Genomic DNA, 19,793 nt, shown 5'->3' on the forward strand with positions numbered 1-19,793 from the left:
TGGTGCCAAAGTGTGGAATTCTTTACCGGATGATTTACGTTCGATGACAATTGATGAATGCTGTATATAAGAGAGCTAAATTTGTAGTGTACAGTTTTCTATGATTCACTGTAATAATTTTAAGATTTAGGACTGTTTATTGTTTATTTATTGATATAGTTAGAATGTTAGTCATTAATTGATCAAGTATGTTTTTTTTTTATATTTTTTATATTTTTCCCGGCATATTAGCATGATTGTATTGCTAGGAGCCTAATCAGCCTCATCAACCCGAGTTGAAATAAAGTTACTTACTTTACTTACAACAACTTCAAAAACTTTTAGTTTCGTACTCACGCTATTTGGGAAACTACGACTTTTTCCCTAAAATTGTAAATACAATCTTCAGTTATATATATATATCAATTATTTAACAAATAAAAAAGTCTAAGTCGTTTATTACAGTTTGATAAAACACGACGGGCATTTGAGAAGAGGAGGGAAATATAGAAAACACGAGCCGGAGGCGAGTGTTTTCAACATTTCTCGAGTGTACTCAAATGTTCGGCGTGTTTTATCACAGTGTAATACACAGCTTAGGCTTCTTCATTTGCTTTATGATATAGAGGTGATGTGGTGAAAAACAATAAAACACGCTTTTTCTATGTTTTATACTCTGATAAAACATGGGTTTTTGAACAATCAGAGCGCGCGCAGGGTCTTACCTTTATTGTAAAGTTATTTGTAACACAGAGCGCGCGCTAGTCCTACCTAATTCCTATTGAGTCATCATGAACGAAATCCCTAAATATACGCACGGCCGTGTGCGTATATAAGATGACGTGTGCAGTTTCAATATTTAGCTGCAAAATTTCCGTCGAGTTTAGTGCAAGTTCCTTTTGTTAAGTTTCGGCAAAGTAAAGATTATTCTGAACAATCCAAACTCTACTTCGAGCCTTTGACTTTTGCCTGGCTAAGATGTGTACTTAAACTTGAGTATTTTGGCTTTGTTTGTCTACATTTCCATTGATTATTTTTGACTTTCCTTGCCTACATTTTCATTATAATTAATTCGAAGAAGCGAATTTTTCATTGACAATTTTAGAAACCAGGATAAGCGTTTCCGTTCAACTGTTGCTAAACTGATCGTGGCGTGTGAGGATCCTGATGACAGTTGTTTTCCTTCACCGTTCATCGTGAGAACTAATTGTAGTCAATCACAAATAAAACATGTTTTAGGCGCCCAAGATCAGTGTTGTCGCCATGCCGATAAAAGAATTCCTTCATGCTTTTAGCTGTACGTATATCGAGTTATGGATACGCTTGGGAGGTTTGGAGAGCACTCAAGAAGCTAGAGTTAATTGCTCTCGCCTGTCGCCTCGAGCAACTCTTACGCTTCTTTCGTACTCTCCAAATTCTAACACGATCCACGCACGCCTAAGCATGAACCAATTCTTAAATTGCACCATACGAAAAGACAGACAGTCACGGATGTTTAATGTTGCTTCACGCTAATATTATATGCCTTAAGGGGTGTCATTTTGTTTCTTTTGTGATGCACATTTATGGTGCCAAGTTTCAAGAACACTACTTCAATATTTCTAGAGATATTGTTTATTGAGTATTTTACCATTTTTAGTTGCAAACATGATATGACGTCATCACTGCACTAATTTGCATAATAGAAATCTCTAAAACGAAAAAAGATATTTGAAAAAGAAAAACGCCATTCTTCTGTATTTTGCAAGGCTTTTCAAATAAGCGGAAATTATTTCTCACGCGGAAATTATTTTTTATTTTTAATTTGTCCATAAAGTTCAATACAGTCGATGGACAAACTAAATAAACTTTCTTCGTTTCTTACTGTCGCTGTTTTGAAAAAACCTTTTCCCTAAAATTGTAAATATAATCTTCAGTTATATGTCAATTATTTATTTTAAGTCTGCATATCCAAACAATACTTGGTGTTTTTCATTTCTTTTGTTTATTGATAGATTTCCCCAAATGAAAATATCTGGCCACAGGAGCTCAATAACCTTCGCCTTTAGTATCAATTTCGTTTAGTCTAGATCTTGGTTAAAAGATAGAACCAAAACCCCTGCGGTCGCCAGGGATCAATTTTTCAGCGCTGAAAAAAAAAAAGTTAAGAACATTCCATGGTGAGGAAAACCTAAATATGGAAGAAGTTCAGGCTGGAAGTTTTGTTAATAAATTACTGATCAGTTCGAGTACCCGCGCCGCGAATAGCTTTCAGCCTAAAATGTATGTTGCCACTTGGACTAAGTTTAGTAAATACCTAAAATAAAAGAGGAACCAGTAAAAACAGCTGTTAGCTTTGAATAGAGATAGTGTGGCGTTTTAAGTCTTAACGCTGCAACAATCTGTTCTGAAAATATATGGCTGAAATTTGATGTTTGATCTTATTTTCTCGCTATTTCTACGTTGATACAGTCAATCCGCTTTGCGTTTAAAAAATTCTTTAATGTTCTCCTGAAAGCTCAGATACACTACTTTTTAAAATTTATAAGAATATAGTTTATAAGAGTATCAAGCCCGCATAGGCGCACAGGCACTTTTGGACTTGGAGGGGTGGGGGTGGGGGTGGTGATCTTTTCGCCCGAAAAATCTACGCAATGCCCGAATGAGTGATTGTTGAAGTTGGGATGGAAACGCATTCAAATTGCCTGGAAAACAAAAACGTTCTCAATTCCCACATCTAATGAAACTGCTGTACTGTGTGGCATGAAATTTTCGCGGGAGTTTAATTTCGCGGATTTTGGATTTTTCGAATTTCGGGGAAATAAATTTCTCGAAATTGGATTTCAAACAGATCTTGTGCACTAAAGGCATCTGCCGCCGAAGTATCGGCCGATGCTCGGTCGATATATCGACAAGGTCTTTCCACAGTATTGCATTGCGCATCCTTACTGCGCATAATCTATGGCGTCATTAGCGCGCGTTCGCCGAGTATAGGTCGATATGTCGGCCGACTGTCGGTCGCCATATCGGCCGATATGTAGTATCGACCGATATTCGGTCGACAGATGCCTTAAGTACACATGATCCTTTCAAACTGTACTCCTGGGAACAATTTTCCGCGGATTTCATGCGCGGTACTTCAAAGTGACAAAAACGGAAGCCATGTGGTCGTTTTCGTTACACTGTTTGCGACCAATTTCATTGAAATTCAGCAATGTAAATAAAGGAGTAAATTTTTGCGGAATTTTTTTGGCAATTCTCGCAGAGCGATGAAAAATCCGCGAAATTCGCGACAATTAATTAGATCCCAAGAAAATATCATGCCACACGGTAATTCCAAAAACAATTATATTCAAAGCATGCGTATTCAATCAATCAATCAATCAATCAATCAATCAATCAATCAATCAATCAATCAATCAATCAATCATACTCTAACAACAGGCTCAATTCCAAAAATCACTAAGGGCCTGTTTACAAGCAGGTAGGGTAACCCTAATGATACGGTTACCCTAGCAGGGGGGTTACCCTGGCGCTCCCCCATTTCTTCTTTTCTTCATCGACGCGTTAACAAGGCAGCTAGGGTTACCCTAGCGCCAGGGTAACCCTAGCTGCCTTGTAAACGCTCTGCTAAGGATAACTCGCCTACCCGGGACAACTTTTATTTGTTTCCAGACCCTTTGAAATTTTTTTCCATTCGCTTTCCTCCATTCTGCCCTAAAATAAGTTTCTCCACCATTGATCCGTACGGCCTGGTTTTCTTTGAAATCGTCTTCGTCGAATAATTCTCCTTTTTACATGTCGCATTCGAGCAAGTGCTTTATTGTATTCCATAGCCGCGTTTAACATGGCAACTTGCGGTCGCTTTCTAGAAATGAGAAAGTAACACAGCAAAACTCCATGGCACTGATAAGCGCTAAAACTGGAAGCAACGACAGCAGAATCGAAGTAACTGCCACAACCCTTCTCTTGTCGGCCGTTTTGTTTGCAATGCGTGCGGTTACCATGCATATTAAGTTGTCCCGGGTGGTAGGGTAACCCTACCTGTGGAATTTTGCTTGTAAACCCGGCCTAGGCTTTGGTAGATTGTGCTCGAAAAAAAAGCTTATTATGCTTTTAGCAGTGCTCATATTTTTTAGAAATTATGCCAAAATTATGCTACTTTCTGAAAATTATGCTCTCTGTCACCGAAGTTATGCTACTTGGATTTTAAGGAAAATAAAGATCGCCAGTAGCTTAACTCTATCAATTTTGACTTTAATGAACATTCAGACAGTCCACCTTCCAGTCTTACAGTCTTACACCCATTGCAAAACAGTTTTCCACCTCGAAGACACAAATTTTCCTCTGGAAATTCTTCGATTCGATCACGAAGACTCATGTTCTTTGGATCTGAGTTACCTCTTTCCTTGTACTTTCCAGTATTACTTTTAGGAACACGTTCTGTAGAGATTGAAGCTCTCGGTACGGCACTGGGAGTGCTGGAAGTGCTGGGAGTGGAATCAGTGGATGTACTCGAGGACGACGCCATCTTTGATCTAAGGCCTGAGGGGCCGAGCCGCCGAGCCATAAGCGTGGTGGCCTGAGGAGAGTCTCAGCCTCTCAGATATGTACGGGGTGACCTAGCTAGAGTCTTCCAGACCTCGATATTTTCCAATAACAATACAGAAGTAAAGTACAAACTGAATTATTCTAGAACTATGATGGGTTTTTTTTTGTTTTCAAGGCATAAAAGCTCGGATTATGCTAGCAGTGCTAAACTGAAATAAAAGCTTTAAATTATGCTCGTTTTTCTAAATTATGCTAAAAATTATGCTAGCACAATCTACCAAAGCCTAACCCGGCCCCGGCTATCTTTCACCCGCCTGCTAGGGTAACCCTGGGTTACCCTACCTACTTGTAAACAGGGCCTAGGAGAAAAAGTTCTAAAAAAGCAAAAAGTATCTAACTAGAAACTTTATTTACGAGTTTGGGAAATCACGCCAACAGCATTATTTCGTAATGTTTTCTCTCAAGTATCGTTGCCCGAATCATGAGCGTTTTGCCCGAAAAATTACATACTTTCCGCAGCTGGGGGGCTGCAGCGCCCCCCTCCACCCCCCCCCCCCCCCCAGCTCGTAAGCCTATGCATCAAGGCTAAAATTTGCGAAATTTCAAGAATGTTTTAAGAGTTAACCCGAGGTTGGGATCTGGAAAATAATTATTATTTGTTTTGTGTGTTGGAAAGTTATAAATACAACACAATATTCACAAGAATATTTTCATCCTAATAACGGTAGAAAAATAAGAATATCCAGCCTGGGGTCGAAAAACAATATTCTAATATTAATGAGAGTGTATGAATCTTTTCTTCGATCTCATGGCTATCTCTGTCATTTTTACTGACGTCTTTTCTTCCTTTATGTTTATATTTTAGGTTTGTGCAGGAAATATAAATGAAACAATGACTTCTTGTTAAAAAGAAAAGAGAAGAAAAAGACAATTTTGCCGTCGGTTTTTTTTCCTGTCACGTTCACCTATTTTCTTCACTCCGCTTTTGCTGCTTCTTCATTCTTTTGCGCTAAATGTCGGTATGCAAAGAATATGATAGTTTCACTTAGCAAGAAACAGAGGAATTGCTACCCGCAGTCTGCGGTGTAAGGTGACTCCGCCCTTTTTGCGTCAGTTCATAACACGTACGGTTGCCAAAGAAACTACTAACAAAACATTTTAACGGTTATACCTTTGAAAATGTATGTTGGAAATGTATGTTGCATTTTAAACGTCAAGTTCGTAAAATGCATGTTTTTAAAATGTTTAGTAGCAACATGGTTTTGCAGCAGGTGCATGGGTTGTTGCGCAACCCGCTCCCTTTGAGAGGGAAGCAATTCCATGGAGGACGAGCGAGAGCAGCTGGTGCGCGAGCGACCTTGTTGTTTTTTGAAGGAACGCGGCAAATATACAAGACGAAATGTTGTGGCACAGCGGCGATACTGAAAATGTGTTTTTCGGGAGCTATGAGGCAATTTAGAAAAAAAAATACTTCTCGCGCAGTTTAAATGTGTTCCGAGACTGACATTAGCTTTAATTTGTATCGCTTGCCTAATAAAACGAGTGGCAATTCTTGAAGAGATCTCCTCGCATTAACAGTGCACCATATTCTGATTTTACTTTGTGTCCCACACGAGATTAAAGAAGATCATACTCGCATTCTCATGTTAGGGTGTCTTTCATAAAGCGTGACAAAGTGTTTGCTGTGAAGATTGATGGTCCTCGTACTGCTTACGCACTTGTTTCGTCTTAATGCAAAATGCACAATCATGTAATTTTATTTATTGAAGCCTTTCTCGGCGTCTTTAACTTTATTTTGGGTGTTTAACTTTGAGAATATATTTAATACACGCCGCCAATGCTGACTTTAAAATAAAACAAACTTAATTTATGACACATTAGAATAACAATAGCTCATTTGGATCCTGTCTTGAAAACATCACAAAGTTAACGAAAAGACATGCAGTCACGTATGTTTAACTCCGCTACAAGCAAGCATAAAATCTGCGCGTACACTCTTTCTTTTTTATAAATATATGTTTTCTAAGAATATCGAGGCTGAAATTTGCGAAATTTTAAGATTATTTTTACTATAAACTCGAGGCTGAGATTTTCAAAGGAGTCCAAATAGTTGTGTTGTAAATTTGTAAATACAACACAATAATATGTTTTTACCAGCCAAACCGTATAAAATCCTTCTATTCTCCAAACGACAAAAACTAGCTTAAAAGCAACAAAAACAGCACTAGCCGTATGTTCGATGCCAATATATAACATTTCTGGAAGAAGCTATGTGCGTCATAGCAGGCTTTAATGCCTGCAGGCTGGATCCGAAATTACTTCACCATCCAGACCACAAATACGTTCCAAAACAGATATGTCATACGCTATAATCTAATAATATCCTGTAATGGAGCGTTGTGAATTTTCTCACAGGTTAATTTGTAACTCCTCCTTGTGCTTTTCGTTCTAATATAAAGCATATCAAGTATTATCGAGGTCAGTTTATAAAAGTATGTTGTTTGCTCGTCATGATCATTGTGGCGTCAAGTGACGTCATAAGACTCCCCAGTTGATGAAGAACTTTATAGCGATTGATCAGGGAATGTAAAATAAAAGTGGATAAAGCAGAGAGCGCTGTCATAATTGAGGAAATTTGGCTTGACACCACCAGCCGTTAAAACACGGTTGCCATGGCAACCTCATTTATGGGAACATCAAATAACGTCAAGAAAAAGCGGCGCACCTTTATTTCTGTAAGAGTTAAATAAACAGCTACTAAAATTTTTAGTATAACGTACAGAATAAAGCACCTTTTCAAAAACTTTAAAAAAATATAGGAGAGCAGCATCTACGCACCTACACAAGAGGACATAACCCTAACAATTTAATTGACATGTTTGGACCACGACACCACGACAAATTTTGATCTATGTAGACTCCTGAGGATTTGGTGTGAAACACTATTAATTTTGTGACCATCCATCTGTATAGTAAGTAAATGGCCAACGAACAGTACTACCAGGTTTCTGATGTGAGCCTTCTAGCTATTTGAAACATTAATTCGGTTTTGTTTGCCTGACCCCAGAGAACACCATGCGCAACAGATAGCTCAACACTTAGTAGACATTTCTGTTGAAATTCACTTAGATAAGAGTCAAACTACTTTAGGACCCTTTGATCAATGCAATAGCTATTCATTGTAGTCAGTCGTAAGAGAATCTTATGTTAGAATGCTATTTATATGTGCTCAGTAATTGGTTTATCTAGAGCCGGATTAACATTTGACTACATTAAGGTCGTTATCATTAAGCTTGATACATTGACAAGTCAAGCAGGTGTTTATTTGTTGGATATTCCATAGCACCTCAGTTTTCCCAGGGTGTGATACCCAAGTTCGTTACGGGGGCTGATATCTCCAAATCTCAGCTGCATGACGGGAAGGTAGGATTTGTTTGTCAACAAACCGCTGTCTTCGCGCCACATACTGTCAGTCTTGTCACAGTGGCATCCATATGCAGAATTTGTACAAGTGCCAGTTACTCCACATGCGCACTTGTATAAAGGAATGGAGTTCGCTCCTCCCCAATAAGTCATCTTGTCTCCATCACGTGACACCCACCAGCCAAACATGTTACCGTTCAGTAGTAGCTTCGTGCCATGACATTCGTACTTGATAAACTGCTCACAGTGGGCGGATATGGCCGTTAGTTTTCCCAGCTGAAGGAGATTTATTCCATTGTAGTGAATGTCACGTTTGTAGCAGCCTCGAGGCTCACATCCCTGCACCAGCGTTGTCTTCGCTGTCGTGACTGATGACTGTCACGCCAACGTTGTTCTTGTCTGTCATGTCACAGACAACGGTGAAAGCTATCACGCCTCCTTCTCCATCAGGATCGATGACGTAAGATCCACTTGGAGTGTTGGGATCGCACAACTTAATCTCGCTAAAGCTTTTATTTTCTGTAAAGAAATGTTGAAATGTCCAAGTTAGGTTTGGTGTTTACCGGCTGGCTCAGAAGTTCCGCTTACTGTGTCGACTTTGGGCAAAATAATTTTTTGTTAATACGTTTTTAACCGTTTTGCGCCATTTTCCACATTAGGTTTCTGCAACCTACCCCTACCTCCTTGTATACCGTTCTACCCTACTAAATTCCCTGTCTTTTAAGACTTCTCTCTAACAAGCGCCATTCTCACCATAAGATTATGTAAAGAGAAAACAAATAATTTGAGGCTACTACATCCTTTGAGTTGTAACCCCAAAGCTCCCTCCGCCCGGAAGTTTCTCTTTTCATTGGTAGGCTCTCTTACATCTATTTCTAAGCTTCCATACTAGTTTATCATACAATCACCACCCCCCATTTAACACACACACCCAATAACGGTCTTAAAACTGCAAGTAGCCTTCCTAGGGCCCTATAAATTCAGTCTTTTACTGTTGCTTGTGAGGTATGAAGGGATCTGGGGACGAGTCGTGGCTATTGATCCCACACTTTTTCCGGAATGATCTGGTCGCGGTTACAGAAAAACGAAAAAAAAACGAAAAAAAAAAAACTGATCTGAGATGGTGATGAATTTGATGCTATATGTTCGATGAAAGCTCAAGGAATTCGGTACCGCACGATTTCCAGCAATTCTTGTCTGGGAAAATTCTTCCTAAAAGTCGCAGGATGTTTTTTTTTTTTTTGCGTTTGTTTGTAGTTATCTCCCTGCAATTCATGTTTGCTTCTACAACGAAGAATGCGAAGGGAGCAAAATCGTCATCACGTGATTACCTGACAACGGCGCGGGAAACGGCCTAAAAATATCAATGTCAAGGGGTGTCTGTGATCTACAAGAATTCGAATGAAAATCAAAAACAAAAAATAAACCAAAGTGGACATTGTAATCACCAATGAAAATGTGCTATTCTTTTGATTGACAGGTGCCAATCAAGAAGCCCCTAATCCTGATACAGGACAGGCAATTGAAGAAGGATGCCATCGATATTTTTAAACTCATTCTTGGTTACATGGGCGACCGAGCTATCAAAGGCAAGTGTCCTGAAAAGCTGGCTTTGGAACTTACTACCAAGGGCTGGAACACGCCAGTTCTGAGAGACGAGATTTATCTACAGCTGTGCAAACAGACCACGGATAATTTTCGACCGTAAGTAATGTATTTAAAGTACGAGAAAAGGGATGTGTCGCTTCTCTTTCGCCATAAGGTTGGATAATATAAATTTAAGGTGACAATGTTAGTGAGCGAGCTCAGGGATTACATGAAATCTCTTCTGTACATTTCATGCGGCAGGGTTCGTACAGGTCATGGAAAACCTGGAAAGTCATGGAATTTGTTATTTCAATTTCCGGGCCTGGAAAGTCATGGAATTTAGGTGAAGGTCATGGAAAGTCATGGAAAAGCAATATGCTTGGCAAAAAGATATTTTAAAAATTGAAAAAAATAACAGGCGAGTCAGAAACAGGCTTTAATTTCAGTAGAAATATACACGAGCAGACATTTTCTGCATTATAATACTGGAAAATATGTTAAACAAATGATTGTTTTGATACTGTTGTGAGAACAACTGCTTAACTTTGGTCACTGAAAACTCAGAAAGGTCATGGTAAAGGTCATGGAAAGTCGTGGAATTTTAAAAGTTTCAAAGAGTAGGAACCCTGTACGGGCAAACTCTTTTCAGTAGTTTGTGGAGGGGTGGTAGCCTCACGGTTAGTGCGCTAGACTCCGGACCTAGCGGTCCGGGTTCGAGTCCTGGCCGGGGGCATTGTGTTGTGTACTTGAATAAGACACTTTACTCTCACAGTGCCTCTCTCTTCCCAGGTGTATAAATGGGTACCGGCGAATTTAATGCTGGGGGTAACCCTGCGATGGACTAGCATCCCTTATAAATACTCCTAGTGGCTTCATGCTACGGCCCTGACCTGATGGGCCACTTGGCTCGTATGCAGACTTAACCTTACCTTAGACTGATTTCAGTGAACAGAAACGTTCGACTTGAAACATTTGATCACTTTCAGAGAGAGTTTACGATGTGGTTGGGAGCTCATGGCTATCTGCCTCGCTCTGTTTCCTCCCTCGACTAAGTTCTACTCGTACTTGGATGGTTATATCAACAAACACTTCCAAGATGCTGATTGGAAGGAGGTAAGTCACCTTCTCACAGAAATTGTTACCTTATTAACTGTACGGACAGCCAGTGCTGTTTGCCTGTAGTTTTTTTTTATACTGTTCTCTGCTTGAACTTTCAAGCCTAAAGATGCCGTCGACAAGCTAAATTCGGTTAACGTGCGGCGCTTTCCATTTGACCAAAACTTCTGAACTGATTTGAATTTCCCGAAATTTCCTGTGGCGAATGGAACAGCATTTTCCTTGAATTTCCGGAAAAGAGGGCAACCTCGCGAGGAATACCCAAAATTTCGAAAATTTCCGTTCCGCAACAGGTCCATTTAAAACTATGATTATTATATTAAGAGTATTTTTAGTGAAAAAAAAATGTTGAAATATCTAATAAGTGAGAGTTTCTGGATGTGGAATGGGCATTTAAGTATTTTATTTACTTTAAATTGTGATTAATTCTAGATTCCCGTGACTCAATATGCCCGACATTGTTCTGTGAGACTCAAGAGAATCTCTAGAACTGGTGCTAAGAGAGGTCTGAGAAAACCCAGTATTGAGGAAGTTCAACAGGCTAAAGTAAGTAGCTTGGCAGATATGAAGAAGCGAAGATATTTTCTGGGTTTTTGATCTGTTCCAAACAAGGATGAAAATGTTCTTAGTCACATTACTCAGGTCTGCTTTCCCTTGACCTTACGCACGTTGTGATTGGTCAATTTAAGTATTCTAGAGCAAGGTTCGTTTCCCAAGAGCTTGGATTGAGATGTTTTCCTTTCTCCTGGTCGAGAAATATCAAACAACCAATTAAACTCAATTTCTTGGTCCCTTAAAGAGCTCAGTCACGACATTTTAAATTCTTTTCGCCACTTACGAAATTATCTTTTAATAATGGGAAACCTGAAAACGGTAGTTTACTTAAATAGAAAAACACCAAAGAGATGATAATAAACCATAAAGGAACAAAGATGGTTAAGGATGGACGAGATTAACACAGATTATAAACGACGAACTTGAAAAATATAGGGTAAGCTTTTCAAGATATGCAAGCAGTGACGTAGCTCCTTTAATGTAAGATTGCGAGTCTCCTCGTTTTCCCCGACTACTGATGCCCTGCGCGCTTCGTGTTTACAGTTGAACACTTCCGCATCTACAGTATGGGCTATCAATTCGATTGATAAGAGGTAAGAATTTAATAACCCTGTGCGTTTCTACCCCAGTCGTCTGTTTTTCACCCGTCCATGTTTGGTGCTACTCTGGATGACATCATGGAGGCACAAGCCAAGCGATTCCCTTCACTTAAGCTGCCGTGGATTTTACCCACTCTTGCCGAGTCCGTGCTGCAACACCAAGGCGCCTCAACAGAAGGTATCTTCAGGTAAGAAAATAAAAACACAGCCAGATCATGGTCGGTATTTTATGAAACCTGCAGCAAAAGACTGTGATCCTTGAAAGAGAGCTTATCAATCCTTCAAAGCTGTTGTCACGCAAGGAGCGTTGCGTGACTTCCCCAAGGAACGTTGCGTGACTTACCTCAAGGAACGTGGGGCGTTCACAAGTAAACGCCATTCCACTCCATTCCAAATTTGCTTCGTGAGTATTTTTCTTCCAATGTTTTTTCCATCATCCTTCTCTGTACATTTCTTGGCCTTGCTTCAATAGTTTTCTTGTTGATGTCCAAATGAACGTAACGGGTAATACGGCATTTATCATCACCGTACGCAAGTCCATACTATCCTTCCTTCAGTGATCGTTCCTGACAACGTACTTCCTAGCTAGCGGTGAAAGGCACTGAATTGGAAGCCAGATCGTACTGATCAGTCGTTTAATAAGTGGGTTAATCTCGCAGTGGATCTCGAATTTGCGTTAATTTTTGCCATTAAGCAGATGCGCTTCGTGTATTTAGTTTTGAATAAACCAACACAAGAATTCATTTTCCTTTTTTCACTTTTTTCTGTTTATTCCAGGGTCCCCGGGGATATCGACGAAGTGAACTCTCAAAAGGTCAAATTGGACAGATGGGAAGTTCCCACGGGTATCACGGACCCCCATGTACCAGCATCACTACTCAAGCTTTGGTTCAGGGAACTTCACGAACCTCTCATACCGGAACAATACTAATATCCTTTTGAAAGAAAAAAAAAAAAAGACTCCGGGAGATTATAGATGGCTAGATCAAGAAGGAGGCGTTCTTCGGGCCCACAGTATAATTGTTAATTATCATTCAACTACTCCCCCATGGAAGATCAAGAGAACACACAAAATATAGGGACAGTTTACGGTTCGTATTATTTTCAAACTCTGGAGTAAAGTCCATTTATATGTCTTAGGATACTATTGCTGCGCAACGGCAGAAATGTATTCTTTTAATTTAGTGCCTGTACAAAGCCTTGTTTCCTTGACTCTTTCCTACCGAAAAATGTGTCAACAACTGTGACGATCCTACAGTTGCCGTGGCACTTGCGATGGCTCTTCCTGAAGTCAACAGACTTGTACTTTCGTATCTTATTAGGTTTTTACAGGTATGGATATCGCTTGTGTGAACTTCACGCGCTCAGCTCACGTCTGAGACTAGACACGAAAAATTCTGTGCTGTTGACGTCACCCTGCAGGGTTCCGAGCAGTGTCTGTGATTGGCTGTTTTTCGGTTTTGAATTTTCGCACGCTTTTATCGATCAATCAGAGGGCACTGTAGAACTACGTCATCAGTATGGGATTTTTCGGAGGTTCTCGGGCGTGTCTTCAGCGCGGAAAGATTTTCGCGCGCCCAGACAGAACTCTGTTTCATGTGATTATGTGGACGTTAAGGGCAAGATAGCGCCATCTTACATAATTTTAGTTCAGTTTTTTTTGTAACGTTTATCGTTTTTGTTGTTTGCAGATATTTTCCCTTCCCGACATGTGCGCTGTGACAAAAATGGATGTGAATAACTTGTCGATGGTGTGGGCGCCCAATTGCCTTCGCTGTCCCTCAGATGATCCTAAGGAAATCTTTGAGAACACGCGGAGAGAAATGACTTGTATGAGAACTCTGTTACGAAGTCTGGATACATCGTTTATGGAAGGCGTTCGCTTACAAACAAACATGTTAGCGACCACTTCAACAACAACAGTAACGACAAGAACGAACCGTAATTCTGAAAAGAACGATTTCAATTCAGTGAGAGAGGAGTAACCTCTATTTTCAGCCTGGTTAAGCGAAGTTACTTCCTTCTGCCGGATCGAATGCAAGCAATTACGGAACATTATTGACACCAACTTTGCATTCCTTTCGGTGCGTCGAGACGGTTTTATCGTGACGTTTGTGAGGTTCCTGTTGTTGTTGGGGAAAGGGGTGGGGCAATAGCAGAAAAGCCTGCGATAAAAGGTGAACGAAACATTGTACATATGAATAAAGCTCCAGATGTTATAGAAATTGTGGTGGCTGGTTGATAAGGGAGTTTACAGGGTGTCTTTGCTCAGTATGCGCGAACTGATTTAGCCTGCGATTAGACGTTCTTTTTTCCGGCGGCGAACGGGAAAGGAGTGTTTTTTTTTTTCTCCTTCCCCCTCCTTCCCTTCGCAGGTTACGACTGATTTCGAAATTCTGACAAAATTCTAAGCTTAGTTGATCGACTTAGTTGACCAACTTAGTAGGCAATTGCAAAAAAAAAAAAAATCATTTCGGTTCTCGGCTAAAAATAATAAAAACTATTTGCACAAAAAAAAAACACTGCCAAGCCAAATGTTATAGTTCTCTTTGCATTTGTACTGGTCAACTATTGCGGGCCAGGCCAATAACTCAAACTCTTCATGTCAACCGAGCTTTAAGCCATCTATACTGACAGTAGTAATGGACGCTCATATGAGCGGTAACCAATCAGGAGCCGAGAAAGACAATAGGCTATTGTTTGGAGAACAATGGACGCTATTGTTTTCCACATCCAAGATGGCCGCCACAAATTTCAGCCAATCAGGAGCCGAATTAAGAACAATGGATGCTATTGTTTTCCAAATCCAAGATGGCCGCCACAAATTTCAGCCAATCAGGAGCCTAATTAAGAATTCAAGATGGCGGCGCCCACGAAAGTCGGCCATGTTGGAAAACAGCCCACCAGCCTCGACGGAGGACTGGGATCGGTCTCACGGATTTCCATGGCGACACAAATCACGCCAGGGTCACGCAAGAAATGTCATGCAACTTCAAAATCGATACTTACAGCGTCCTGTGGTCCTAAACGACAGAGGTCCATCCAACAAGCGGCCATGATGGAGACTGAGAGACTTGTGTCCGAGGCACTTATATACCTTTCTATTCGTTCCAAAGCATCCTGGGACGGTGACCTCATCGGGAGCCAATCCTAGACTTGACCCACTCCTTCGCAGTCGAAGGGGTAAAAATAGGGGTAAGGGGGTACTCCCCGTTCCAAAGCATCCTGGGCTGGTGACCGCATCGGGAACCAATCTTAGACTTGCCCCACTCCCTTCGCGGTCGAAGGGGTAAAAATTGGGGTGAGGGGGTACTCCCCGTTCCAAAGCATCGTGGGACGGTGACCTCATCGGGAACCAATCCTAGATTTGTCCCACTCCCTTCTCGGCCAAAGGGGTAAAATAGGGATAAGGGGGTACTCCCTCTTAGTCTGCTATTTAAAACCTTCACACGTTTTGAAAAGGACCAAAACAAAGTTTGTTGACTCACGAAAAAAATTTTTTCACAAGAGATGTTTGCAACAGGAGTTACAATACTCAGATAAGTGCGGACATTGCAAAACCTCAAATCCTAGGGGAATGAAGATGAGGCACAACTTTCACCTTGGGAGGAGGTGGTACGAGAGAGGATTACCAACGCAACGAATGCCATCAATAGGTATCGGCGAGGGGGACGGCCTTATCATATTCACAATCGTAATATTGTTTCGTGGAGGACCTTGCCGTACCATGCGAATCTTTCCATCTGGTTTGAATTTTATACAAGACTCACCATCTTCGTGCAGCAAAGGGGAAACGCTACCCTGTACATCCATGCCTATGTCAACTTGCCGTGGATGACCATTACTCAATCAATAAGACAGACGGTGTATGAAATGTTCAGTAGAAACATCCCAACGGAAGTAATGCTCTGCGTACGCGAAGTAAAGTTTAGGTTATTGTTCCTGTCGTGGCTGCACTACGACGCTGAGGATGAAGTGATTATCAACAGATTAACTCTTCAGTCATCTTTTTCACCCCCCATTTACCCTGAAGACACAGCTTGGGTGTAACGTGTAACTTTTATTGTAACTCAAAAAACTCGTAAAACAAAACAAAAACAAAAACAAAGAGCCTGAGTCTTTATAACGTTTATTGAATAATGATAATAAAAATAATAACATGAGCTCCGAAAGAGAATTGGTTACAATTTTTAACTCCTTAACTCTTGACCGTCGGTATTCCACAAAGTGTTGGGAACTAAACTCGTTTCCAGTTTCACAGACTCTTGGTCCCTGGCCCCAAAACGCACGATATTCTGCCCTAGTTTTCTTTGCTTTTGGTCATGAAGTCTTTGCCTGATCCGTCCCTTATTCTTGGCATAGTAACTTCTCCAATACTCGTTGATCCGTTCCCTGTTGTTTTTACAGTATTGTCTTCGATAATTTCTGATGTGCTCCTTGTTCTGTTGACAATAGGCTCTCTGGCTGCTGGCGAGTCGTTCCTTGATGTTTTCATACTATCTTTTACGACACCACCACCACCTCATCCACTACCCCCACATTTACCACCACCACCACATTTACCACCACCACCACCACCACCACCACATCCACCACCACATTCACCACCACCGCCACCACCACATTTACCACCACCACCACATTCACTACCACCGCCACATTCACCACCACCACCACATGCACCATCACAACCACCATATTCACCACCACCACCTCCTATATCACCACCACATGTACCACCACAGCCACATCCACCACCTACACCACCACCACCACCACCTACACCACCACCAAATTTCCCACCACATCCACCTCCACCGCCACCACCACCATATTCACCACCACCACTGCCACATCCACCACATTTACCACCACCACCACCACATGCATCCACCACATTCACCACCACCACCACCACCACCACCACATCCACCACCTACACCACCACCACTGCATCCACCACCACCACCACCTACACCACCACCACACTTACCACCACCACCACACTTACCACCACCACCACATTTACCACCGCCACCACCACCGCCACCACCACCACCACCGCCACCACCACCACCACCGCCACCACCACCACCACCACATTTACCACCGCCAACACCACCGCATCCACCACCGCATCCACCACCACCTACACCACCACCACATTTACCACCGCCACCAAAACCACATTCACCACCACCGCCACCACCGCCGCCACCACCACCACCACATCCACCACATTTTACCACCACAGCCACATCCATTACCTACACCACCACCACCGCATCCACCACCACCACATTCACCACATTCACCACCACCACCACCACATCCATTACCTGCACCACCACCACATTCACCATCACCACCACCACCGCCACCGCCACCGCCTCCACCACACTCGTCAACTCGATCATTAATCATGTATAAAACTAAGGCATTAACTGCCTCAATTCATTTTGAGTCAAACTAGCAAGGAGTCATGTCCCTTTATTGTCGATATTGTCATAGACTATTCTCCCGCGCAGACAGTAGAATTCGTCACGAAAAACATAGTTGTCAAAGCAGTGGACCAGAAAAGACCCGAGATGTCCCAAATATCACATTTCCTACCGAAAAGCACCATGGGATCCCTGGTAGAATAGAAATGGGAGAAGCGTTTCGGTTCAAGACACCCTCCAGTATTTTGATCGTGGGCCCTTCTGGTTGTGGCAAGACTTGTTTTACCGAATCGTTACTCTTGGATCACTTGGAAGAATTGTTTGTAAACCCTCCCACTACGATTTATTATTGCTACGGGACGTGGCAAGACGGATTTAGAGACATGCAAGACGCTGGTGTGCAATTTCACGAAGGGATTCCAGAGTCAGACCATCTCAAGTCATGGTTTCCGAAGGGTGGATTACTCGTACTGGACGATCTGATGGCAGAGGGAGGTGAGGACAAAGCGTTGCTAGACTTATTCACCAAACACTCTCATCATCAAAATATCACCGTGTTGTACTTGTGCCAAGACATGTTTCCACCAGGGAAATACGGCAAGAGTATTTCCAGGAACGCCCACTACATCGTAGCCTTCAAAAATCCGAGGGATCAATTAGGGATGAAGAATTTACTGCTTCAAGCTTTTCCCACTTGCTGGCAAGACATGATGGACGCGTATCAAAAAGTGACCGAACGACCGTTTGGGTACACGGTCCTGGATTTACATCCCGCCAGTGATGACAGGAAACGCGTGTTTAGTCACCTCATGACGCACGAAGGATACCCACGCTGGCATCGAAGAAAGACAGAGGATGTCTGATCATTGCCCAAAATGGTATATTAAACATCAGTTTAATCGACTCGGTTCATTTGAAGTACGTTGTCTTGGGTGAAGGTCGACGAGAATCATGGATGATCGTTCAACAGATATTTTTGGCCCCGTGGAAGATAACAATGGTGAGAACATTCAAGAGGAAGAAGAGGTGGATGAAGAGGAGCCTGAAGAGGAACAGGAAGAAGATGAAGATAGTAGCAGCTCCGAAGAGGAAGAAGAAGCGGGCGACGATGAACCAGATCCGTGGAGTCCGCTACGTCAAAACGTCGGGGAAGACGTCAAAGAAACCTACCTGAAGGAAGTCCAGCAGTTCCTGGATAAGGGAAAATCCCAAAACTTTGCCGAAAATGCTGCTTTCAACGTCCTATTACCTGTAAGTAGAAGAAGGCTACGAAGGACTTACTTAGAGCGTCTAAAATGGACTCACCGTATCAAACACGACGCAATACGCCGTAAAGTCATGAAGACTCTTCGACGCTTTATTGGGGAAGACGACATGGATTTTGACGAAGCGGCCGAGTCGGCAGTGGCAAAACGAAAATTCCTGCTAAACAGACTAATGCAGAAGAAGTTACTCCCCGACGATGATGACGAGGAGGAAGTAGAAGAAGAGGTTAAGACCTGAATTAGCCATGTGACTCTTATAAGAGTGTGTGATTCCAGGGTTTTAGTCATTATTTGTAAGACGCCACACATGCAAGATGAATTGCTCCAATCAACTGTCAGGGAATGACCAGAGGGTTGTCTGTAAAAAGGCCTACCACAAAAAATATTATGCCAAGAACAAACAGCGAATCCTGGCCCAACAAAAGAGATATCGTGCAGAGAACGTCGGGATTCTCAAAACCCGTCGTAAAAGATGGTATGAAAACAACAAGGAACGACTCGCCAGCAGCCAGAGAGCCTATTGTCAACAGAACAAGGAGCACATCAGAAATTATCGAAGACAATACTGTAAAAACAACAGGGAACGGATCAACAAGTATTGGAGAAGTTACTATGCCAAGAATAAGGGACGGATCAGGCAAAGACTTCATGACCAAAAGCAAAGAAAACTAGGGCAGAATATCGTGCGTTTTGGGGCCAGGGACCAAGAGTCTGTGAAACTGGAAACGAGTTTAGTTCCCAACACTTTGTGGAATACCGACGGTCAAGAGTTAAGGAGTTAAAAATTGTAACCAATTCTCTTTCGGAGCTCATGTTATTATTTTTATTATCATTATTCAATAAACGTTATAAAGACTCAGGCTCTTTGTTTTTGTTTTTGTTTTGTTTTACGAGTTTTTTGAGTTACAATAAAAGTTACACGTTACACCCAAGCTGTGTCTTCAGGGTAAATGGGGGGTGAAAAAGATGACTGAAGAGTTAATCTGTTGATAATCACTTCATCCTCAGCGTCGTAGTGCAGCCACGACAGGAACAATAACCTAAACTTTACTTCGCGTACGCAGAGCATTACTTCCGTTGGGATGTTTCTACTGAACATTTCATACACCGTCTGTCTTATTGATTGAGTAATGGTCATCCACGGCAAGTTGACATAGGCATGGATGTACAGGGTAGCGTTTCCCCTTTGCTGCACGAAGATGGTGAGTCTTGTATAAAATTCAAACCAGATGGAAAGATTCGCATGGTACGGCAAGGTCCTCCACGAAACAATATTACGATTGTGAATATGATAAGGC

At 41.8% G+C, this 19,793-nt stretch overlaps 3 protein-coding genes and 1 pseudogene across 3 annotated transcripts; 3 read left to right on the top strand and 1 right to left on the bottom strand.

The window, feature by feature from the left end:
* Nucleotides 1-7,309: 7,309 nt before the first annotated feature.
* Nucleotides 7,310-8,579, bottom strand: LOC149098049 (contactin-associated protein-like 2; annotated as a pseudogene).
* Nucleotides 8,580-9,153: 574 nt separating this feature from the next.
* LOC149098050 (rho GTPase-activating protein 39-like) lies at nucleotides 9,154-14,309 on the top strand. Its single transcript, XM_089277423.1, has 7 exons — nucleotides 9,154-9,636; nucleotides 10,506-10,632; nucleotides 11,068-11,181; nucleotides 11,820-11,977; nucleotides 12,567-12,719; nucleotides 13,013-13,121; nucleotides 13,481-14,309. Exons 1-7 carry the CDS (start codon nucleotides 9,500-9,502, stop codon nucleotides 13,772-13,774), a joined length of 1,092 nt encoding a protein of 363 aa, XP_089133549.1. The 5' UTR covers nucleotides 9,154-9,499; the 3' UTR covers nucleotides 13,775-14,309.
* A 2,815-nt stretch (nucleotides 14,310-17,124) lies between these two features.
* Nucleotides 17,125-18,102, top strand: LOC149098051 (uncharacterized). Its single transcript, XM_089277425.1, has one exon. It carries the CDS (start codon nucleotides 17,272-17,274, stop codon nucleotides 18,091-18,093), a length of 822 nt encoding a protein of 273 aa, XP_089133551.1. The 5' UTR covers nucleotides 17,125-17,271; the 3' UTR covers nucleotides 18,094-18,102.
* A 65-nt stretch (nucleotides 18,103-18,167) lies between these two features.
* On the top strand, nucleotides 18,168-19,445 carry LOC149098052 (uncharacterized). The gene has a single exon (XM_089277426.1). It carries the CDS (start codon nucleotides 18,182-18,184, stop codon nucleotides 18,731-18,733), a length of 552 nt encoding a protein of 183 aa, XP_089133552.1. The 5' UTR covers nucleotides 18,168-18,181; the 3' UTR covers nucleotides 18,734-19,445.
* The last annotated feature ends 348 nt before the right edge of the window (nucleotides 19,446-19,793 follow it).

This window comes from Orbicella faveolata, unplaced genomic scaffold, assembly GCF_042242905.1.
Source record: "Orbicella faveolata isolate gen_17 unplaced genomic scaffold, um_ofav_v1 contig_46, whole genome shotgun sequence".
Lineage (NCBI taxonomy): Eukaryota > Metazoa > Cnidaria > Anthozoa > Scleractinia > Merulinidae > Orbicella > Orbicella faveolata.

What these genes read in the sequence shown, in the direction of transcription:
- LOC149098050 (XM_089277423.1), top strand. Translation starts at nt 9,500, where the DNA reads ATGGGCGACCGAGCTATCAAAGGCAAGTGTCCTGAAAAGCTGGCTTTG. An exon ending in AGGAAGTTCAACAGGCTAAA is followed by an intron (nt 11,182 to 11,819) that starts GTAAGTAGCTTG and finishes TTTCTACCCCAG; the next exon opens with TCGTCTGTTTTTCACCCGTC. An exon ending in ATCTTATTAGGTTTTTACAG is followed by an intron (nt 13,122 to 13,480) that starts GTATGGATATCG and finishes TGTTGTTTGCAG; the next exon opens with ATATTTTCCCTTCCCGACAT.
- LOC149098051 (XM_089277425.1), top strand. Translation starts at nt 17,272, where the DNA reads ATGTCCCTTTATTGTCGATATTGTCATAGACTATTCTCCCGCGCAGAC.
- LOC149098052 (XM_089277426.1), top strand. Translation starts at nt 18,182, where the DNA reads ATGGATGATCGTTCAACAGATATTTTTGGCCCCGTGGAAGATAACAAT.